We start from the raw sequence: 8,293 nt of genomic DNA on the forward strand, positions 1-8,293 counted from the left end.
AATTCGTCTGGCGAACTAACGATCGGGTCCTAATCTCAAACGGAACTTGATCGGTCAGGGGCCCGGTGCCATGCAGCCACCGAGCATATGGTCGGCAAGCTTCTGTTACGGATCCTGTTCGGATTCAATATCAAGGGTCTGGCGCCTCAGGCAGATAATCATGGAAGTTCTGGTACAATCAAGATGTAGGTATCCTTCTCTGGGAGATGCTACGTTGGCGGAATTGTCGGGATCAGCCGCTGTTTTCGGGCAAGGCCTTGTCATGGTGTTGCTACCAGGTTACATGCGTATAGCTTTATAAATGTATTTACGACGGGGGGAGGTCCCCTGGCCTGGGAAGATCCCCCCAGGTTCAGTTCTGATTACCCCGAGTATTCGTTCTCCTATCGTTGATTATAGGTGGTGTTCGAGTCCTTACCTGGCTAACAGGCTAATCTATCCTGACAGAGTAGATCCCTTATCATTTAAACCATTCAATTTGCATGACTTACCTTTTCTCTGTATCTCCATTGTAAATGGACCTGCTCTGTTATACCGACTGTGCATCTCGCCAATAGCTGCCCCTGGCGTTAAGACGGCTGTCCGCATAAGCGTTGTCCCACGCGCCTTACACGTCCCTGATCCATGCTCGCGCGGCGGGTTTGGTCCTCCGAGCGCAGTGTCCCGTGGATTTCTTGCGAAACAGGTGGCCCGACGAGCCGGAGCGGGATAGTATGGGTCGCACGGACGGAAGTGCGGGAACAAGCGGCCGGTACCGTGGGATCCAGTATAATAAGGTTTATCTACCGCTATGGGTATAATTATAGTAAACCCTTAATCTGAACATTAACCTCTTAGAGCACTCTCAGCCTCTGCATAGTCACACTTCAACCACCCCACCTGCTCAGAACGTTGGCTTAAAGAGATACCTTTATCTATGTCGGAGATATCATCATCAACTATCCATCTTTGTAACGTTGAGTTCTCGCGCCATCGTCTCGAACACTCACAAGAGTTAGAGTTACCGAGATTCCCTCGCTCTGAAAAGGCAAGCAAACCTGTTTTCTCTATCAAGAATCAGTCTCATATAAGAAAAGTAATAAAGAGGGGGCGAATAAAAAAAAAAGAGAGGAAAAGAAAAGAGAAATATCAGTAATACGTACACGGCTTCGTCCATCCCTAAATCTCTTCTGCTTGGTTGGAAAAGTGGAAAGCGATAGTTACATCGAACACGTGAGGGCCTACGGTGTCCACCTCAAGGATCTGTCAGGAAGTTACTAAATAAAGGCATCTCCTAAGTCAAGGAGCAGGCAGAGTACGATCCTGACTCTCTGGACATTGGCCAAGAATGGGATTGTTATAGAAGAGTTTAAACTAGCAGACCATGGTCAATTGCCAGGTGCCAAAACTAGTCTTGACTAGGTAAATGATTGAGATGCTTGATTTGTTGAGTTAAGCAGGGCTGTGTGCAAAAGGAGGGGTTCATGAATGTAGTGCAGTGAGGGGTCGACTACTGGGCAGTTAGCCGCAATTCTCAGCTTTCCATCACACCACCACAGAACTTACCTTGCAGTCGAGGCAGCATAGACAACGACCTCCAACAGCTCTCCAATCAGCAGAGACCAATGTTCTCAAGTACCCGGCGGGTAAGTAACTCTTTCCATCATCTGGCCCATCTTCTTTTCTTTTTTGTTTTCAATTGTAAGCTCTCGACTAACGACGCCCGGCACCTAGGCAGAAGGCCCCTGTGCAACCGAACTGACGCAGGTATCATCGCTGCTACCTCCGCGCGGGCCATACGAGTTCAGCCTCCTGCCAACACTCACTCGACCGTTAGAGGACCTCTCGAAATGCATCGAAGGTGCGAGACAGACCTCTGCGACTGCAAATGGTTACAGCCCCACAGGGCTCGTCCCGCTAGCGGATTCGATTCTGGAAATCTGTCAGGCTGCTTGTACAGCTTATGGTCTTGTTGACGGTGCTATTGCTGCAGGTGTGGGTACAGGAAGCAGTGATAATAGCCCTACTGCCACAGGAATAGGAGCAGCAGGACTTACAGGAGACCGCCCCTCCTCTTCCGGCGCATCGACCTGGCGCTGTGTAAAAACCCCCATGACGCTGGGATCGCTTACGCTACAGAATGAAGAAGAGTCGCTGCTCGCAAGGCAGATCGTGTACGCCGTGTTGACAAGCTTGAGCGCATTACTGCGAGAAGTTTATGTTCGAGAGAAGGACGTTGTTTCAGAGACTGATGTGGTGGGGGAAGGAGGGGTAGGAGCTGGAGCGGCACTGTATGGGCGTGAAGGGGCTGGAGCCGTTAGTCAGTGTCTCTCGAGGGTTTTAGCGCTCTTGGGAAAGATAGTACCTGAGTGATTCTACTTTGTTGATCTTTCACAATTCCAATTTCCTAGTTTGTTGCTGGCATTTGGCTACTAGGCACCCTCTACCCCGATAGGCTAGGATATCCTGATCCCGGTGTTGAGCGGAAACCTCCCGGCCCCGATATGCAGACTCGTCGGGAGATTTCAAGCAAACCCAGAGAGCAATTACAAATCAGTCGGGACCAGAAACAGACGTGCTCATAGTGATAGATAGACATATCAAGCCATGAATAGGTGTTTTGAGGTTACCACAATTGACATCCTGATCATGACAATGGCAGCCCTCGACGTCTTCAACGTTCCATACTCTGTGCCTCTCTTAGGAAGCACCGTCGTTATACTGATCGGCTTCATTGCCATCAAAGCTCTACGTGTTGGTTCACGCCCGAAGGGGCTGCCACCTGGACCGCCGACCGAGTTCATCTGGGGCAATACGAAACAGGTACATTCTTCAAGGGTGTGCGAGGGTGCAGATTTACGGCCAAATAACTAACGCCGGCAGATTGACCTGTTTTACCCGCAATATCAGTACAGGAAGTGGGCGCAGCAATATGGGCCCGTCTATACAGTCATGCTAGGCGATACGGCGCACGTCGTTGTCAGCGGGCTGCGCGACGTGAGAGACATTTTCATCAAGCAGGGAGCAAGTTCCCAGAATCGTCCGCCCTCTCGATTCCAGTTGCTCATGCGCGACGGCTTCTTCCCCGGCTTAAACAACGGAGAGAAGTGGCGACAGTCGCGCAGAATGTGGCAGGCCGTGCTCAACAACAGTGCGGCGAAACAGTACTTACCGTATCAAGAGCTAGAGACTCGCCAGCTCCTTTTTGATCTTCTCAGGGCGCCGACGGAGTGGAGAGACCACATTGAGCGCTACAGTAACAGTGTGGCCATGACAATGGTTAATGGCAGGAGAATTATTGATGCCGCGGACCCCCGTGTGAAGGAGACCATTCAGGATCTGTATGACTTGGCCGAGACAGGCGTGCGCGGTGCATTTCTGGATTCCTGGCCATTCTTGTGGAAGCTGCCGGAATGGATGTTCCCTGTTTGCAGGCAGGCCCGCAAGATCGCCGCAAAGCATCGTGAGTACATCTGGAGGAATTATTCCGATGTTGCAAAGCGGACAAGTCAGGGAGAGGTGCTCCCTTCGGTCAACCATGCGATACAAGAAAAACTCAAGCAAGGCTGGCCAGGGGTTTCAGAGATCGAGGGTGCGGAAATTGGCCATCACTTGCTGACAGGCACAACCGACACTACCGCATCTACCCTGATCAACTGGGTCGCGGCGATGTGTCTGCATCCTGAAGCACAAAAAAAAGCTCAGGAAGGTAGGTCTTTTTCCGCCACTCAAAATTACGCCACAGACTGACCATTCAGAAATCGACCGTGTTGTTGGGCCGAATCGGCTACCCACCGACGCGGACGCGGCGAATCTTCCTTACGTCCAACAGGTAATCCAAGAGTGAGTGTAAACGTCCAGTTGTCATTTCCACATATTCCCTAGATCTGATTCCCACTAGGGCCCAGCGTTGGATCACTGCAGTTCCACTATCGCTCCCCCGCGCTGCCAACGCACCCGTACATTGGGGAAAGTACACCATTCCCGAAGAAACTGGACTGATAATGAACTCGCACGCCCTCCACAACGACCCTGACATTTTTCCAGAACCAGACAAGTTTAAACCGGAGCGATGGGAGGGAAAGCCCAATGCCAGCTCCAACGGAGATGCACAGCTTCTTTTCACTTTCGGAGCCGGTCGTCGAGTCTGTCCCGGGCAGCACCTTGCAGAAAGGAGTTTGTTTCTTGTCATCTCGCATTGGCTCTGGGGGTTTGACACACTACAAGCGACAGATGATGATAAAAATAAAATCCCCATTGACAAGGACGATTTGAGACCGGGATTCATCGTGTGTCTCAACCCATTTCCAGCGAAGATAACGCCTCGCACGGCTCAGCATCGCGAATTGATTGAAAGAATTTGGAAGGAAGAATTGGAAGTCTCACTTGACGAGAGTCAGCAGTGGAAGGCGACTCCGGAGGGTATTGCGAGACTTCTGGAGAGAGTTGGGAAGTGATCATGGTATCAAGCAAACAATTGCGACCGCTGCACTGAACACGGCAATACAGCATGAACTTAAGGCCATTGAGAGGTGAATCTAGAGCTGACTGAATGAGCAACTGCTACCCAATGGCGTCCCCGGATGAACTGAAAGTAATCCGAACATCGCTTCCTTTGATAGTCTGAGACGTATTTAGAAACTGTTCCAAATGAGAAAAGATAAGACATTTGATGGTTAGCAATGGCTGAACCCAAGTCAATATGCAGAGTTTATATATTCCGAGCAGGGATATCACACTATAAGCTTCAATCAGGGGAATCCGGTCATAACCTCATAAGTTCAGAGCATAAAATCGCTACATCTCACTCCCATAACTGACACTGGCCACGAAGATAATCCAGTCGTTGAATCGAATCCGCCAGCACCAATTCCGCAGCGCGGTATATGCAATCGCCAGGACGGGTGGTAGCTGTCCGTCGCACTTCCTGCACCTTAACTGCGAGTTTCTTTAGTCGAAGCAAAATGAAATTCTTAAGAAAATACTGTTTGGCGTCCTCATCCAATTCAGTATTACCCACGCGAAGTGAAACGTGGCAGACGTTCCTCCGCATACCATTAAGGCCATGAGGTGGTAACCGGGGAGGGCGACCCCATGAACTAAACGTTCGTCGGTTGTAACGCATATTCTCGGTATCCAAAAGAGTCTTCTCCTCGATGATCCAGTCTAACATCTGGACTATGCGCTCTGTTATCGCTGATATGAGCAGGATAGACGACCGATTGCCAAGGCATGCGTTGCAGCCTAATACCCGATCAAGTAAAGCACGCACATGGCCCTCAGCCTGCATTATCACGTCTATTGATGGCCTGGTGGACTCGGGGAGCGTCTGGCGGAGGAACAAAAGGTGCTGTAATAGTGAGCTGTAGCACTTCGCACCGCAGTCGCCGCACTCGCTGCTTGTATTTGAGGCTCCGGTGCTTAGTACGGGTAGCTGATCAATTGGAGGAACATGCGATGAGAGCGCGGCGATAGGCAAGTTGTGGTCCGTTATGAGAAACGGAAAGGCGCCGAATGGATCAGTGATGGAGGGCGAATTCATCGAGAAGCCGTTGGGTGTGGTTGGATTGCTATGAGATCCTGGCAGGAGTCCACCTTTAGGAGACAATGAGGCTGCGAGGAAGGATTCAAAGGATGTTTGGAAGATATCGTCGACAGGATCTATGCCAGTACTTGCGGCGAAGTCGCCGGTTAGCACCCGGGGATCGACTGCCCCGGCGTCAGTCATGGCAGAGTCATTGGCATTTAGATTCGTTCGCTGTATGGTGTTTTCATTGTGAATGTCATCTCCGGAATTGTTTGATTCAGGTCCTAAGCGACTGGAGGGACTGGGCCTCTTGGGAGGACGTCCCGACCGACGTTGCGGGCTGTAGACGCAGGGCTGACGATGTCGAAGGCATCGGTGGCAGGACGGCTTGTGTTGACTGCATTTGACCTTGGCCTCCTGACAGGTATCGCAGGACTTGCGCAGGCGTTCCCAGTTACCGGCTAGCTCTGAACGCGTGGAAGATTGGTTCACCGTGCTCATGATGAGAACTGTCCTTGCTTGAGGAGGATTGCGTGTTAATGATGGAGGGGACAGTTCAGTTCAGTTTGCATTGTTTGCTTGGTTTGCCTTGTTTGCGACTGAGGCTGAGGAGTGGCTCAAGTTCTTACTGCCTGAAGCACCGGACATCCAGTGCGAGGTCTTCAAATGTATGAACAGTATAAGCAAACAAACTCTGGCTTCCTTATCTACTTCTCTGAAGTGCATGATAATATAGGCTACCAACTCGAGACTTTCTGGGCTCGGCGTAAGCCGTTCGCTGCCATGCCTCAGATGCAGATTGAGACCGCTAGGATCGGGACCCCTGAACGCGATCTGCAGGATTGATGGTGATAATGTTGCATTGGAGAATGAAAGGCATGGCCAGCCGCGTTGGCTTCGCCGAACTGCAGAAGGATCACATAGGCTAACGAGACAAGCTAACGCCAGTAGATACTTTCACCAGGGCCCTCCTACTAATCTTTCTGGATTCGGCTATGTCGCATTGCTGCGCGTTGCCCAAATGTGTCCTCACAAGGGCTTGGCGTGGCGAACAGCGGCCGATACAACTTTGCATGACTTAGTGGCTTGCAAAGGTACTTGGCTTAGTCGGCCGAGGTCCAGAATCACATAATCACAAACGAATCGGCTTCGGTTTGCTTCAAGTTGCCTAATCTGAGATAGCTAGATGCCAGCGAACCCGGTACGCGAAAGCCAGAACCGCCCCCGGCCCTAAAAAAATGGTGCCAAGTACAAGGGACACAACCATCGCAAAGGGCGATGCCAGATTGAGGGGCGCGAGCAGATAGTATGCGTACGGAATATAAGCTGCAATGAGCACGAGGACATCGTATTGCAGAAATTCGTGCGCTGCGCGAGCGAGTACAGAGGCGTCCAAGCGAGTAGTTTCTTCAGCCGAGCGAGGCAGATAAAGCCGTTTGAGGACTAAGGTGAGAGCCCCCAAGCGGCCCTTTCTGTGAGACAGCCGCATGGCGAGACCTAAAGCTCCCCCAAGAGCGTACCAATGCCCCACTGTGGCAGCGCAGCCGGCAACCAAATAAGGGCTAGCCTGAGAAGTTGGCTGAGGGATCATCTGCGCGCCCAGCACCTTCTCTCCAACAATCTGCAGAAGTGAGAACACTACCGGAGCAAATCGGTATAATGCAATAGCACGTTGTCGGCTCTCCGTGCCAGACCGAAGAAAAGCTGGCCAGAGAAAGGTGAACGGTAAAAAAGAGCCGATCATAGCGCTCACCAGTAACGCAGAACGAGATGTCTCGGTCTCGACCGGATACAGAGGGTTAAAGCCAGTCGTTACTGCCTCTAATAAGAGGTAGAGGGGGTAGACGAAGGCAGCACCGTAAAACTGGTTGAAGACATTCCAAAAAGTTGGCAAGCTGTCCCTCGGTAGATTATTAGAGCTTCGTTATACTCAAAGGCAGAAGGACCCGACTCACAGCAAAGATATAGTCGATAACGACTTGGATCTGGTGCTGACAAGCATGCAGAGTGCCATCGCTTGCATGGTCGAATGGATGTCCACCAGTAACAAGCGATAAAGTGGGCATGCTCCAGTCAACAATCCGTCGTAGAAGATTACCGCAGGAACCAATTTCTTATCCAAAAATTCCAAGTTAGTATACCGGCGCGTTAGGGGCGTTCCATCCGCAAAGCGCCCAGTCTGCAGAACAGACTTGATAGCGGGTGCCACATTCCTTCGGCGAAGTGCAATCCTCCAGAGGGAATGGTATCCCAGTCCCGCTAGTCCGCCGTAGTAGCAGCTGAAGAAAATCAATTCAAGCCACGATAGCGCTAGGAGCGGGATTTGCCGCGTCATATTGTGACGAAAGGAAATGCAAAACAGTGTACGCAAACAGTGAGAGGAAGTAAGAAAAAGTAGAGACTCAGTAGTTACATATATGGCTCATCTATTTGCTTTTTATCAATTCGTTTCTACCCGAATTCCGCCTCTCTAGATGAAAAGCACTTCGATGTCGGCAAGAAACTATGAATGCAGAAGCCCCGTGGACCCTAGTTCGGGTAGTTTTGCTGGCAAACAGCGATGAAAATTACTATTCTGCTTACGCCATTACTCCGAGTGATAACTAAATCCTTCCCGCTGCAGAGCACACAACCCACATTAGGCACGCAAGGCTCCGTAGTAGGTACATCTACCTACTTTAGATATGCGGCACTTCCGGTTGCTTCCGAACAGAAAGACCGATCCCTTTTGGTTTCGGCAGTACACTCTTCGAGAATCACATTGATCAATGTGATGAGCTTCGAGAA

At 50.8% G+C, this 8,293-nt stretch overlaps 3 protein-coding genes across 3 annotated transcripts, besides 1 other annotated feature; 2 read left to right on the forward strand and 1 right to left on the reverse strand.

Annotated features, from left to right (window-relative positions):
* Positions 1–8,293: part of a sequence feature (contig 1.170 861..216503(-1)) that runs on past both edges of the window.
* Positions 1,605–2,352, forward strand: ANIA_11200 (uncharacterized protein; the record flags this gene model as incomplete). The annotated part of the gene is made up of 2 exons (XM_050612384.1): positions 1,605–1,625; positions 1,714–2,352. 2 exons carry the CDS (start codon positions 1,605–1,607, stop codon positions 2,350–2,352), a joined length of 660 nt encoding a protein of 219 aa, XP_050468312.1.
* Positions 2,595–4,436, forward strand: ANIA_11192 (cytochrome P450; the record flags this gene model as incomplete). The annotated part of the gene is made up of 4 exons (XM_677399.2): positions 2,595–2,802; positions 2,863–3,688; positions 3,738–3,822; positions 3,881–4,436. The coding sequence occupies exons 1-4, from the start codon at positions 2,629–2,631 to the stop codon at positions 4,434–4,436; spliced, it is 1,641 nt and encodes a 546-aa protein (XP_682491.2). The 5' UTR covers positions 2,595–2,628.
* Positions 4,484–7,841, reverse strand: ANIA_09221 (Zn(II)2Cys6 transcription factor domain-containing protein; the record flags this gene model as incomplete). Its single annotated transcript, XM_677398.2, has 4 exons — positions 4,484–6,024; positions 6,136–6,340; positions 6,759–7,401; positions 7,462–7,841. The coding sequence occupies 4 exons, from the start codon at positions 7,839–7,841 to the stop codon at positions 4,784–4,786; spliced, it is 2,469 nt and encodes an 822-aa protein (XP_682490.1). The 3' UTR covers positions 4,484–4,783.

The sequence above is a fragment of the Aspergillus nidulans genome, chromosome VI (genome assembly GCF_000011425.1).
Source record: "Aspergillus nidulans FGSC A4 chromosome VI".
Classification (NCBI taxonomy): domain Eukaryota; kingdom Fungi; phylum Ascomycota; class Eurotiomycetes; order Eurotiales; family Aspergillaceae; genus Aspergillus; species Aspergillus nidulans.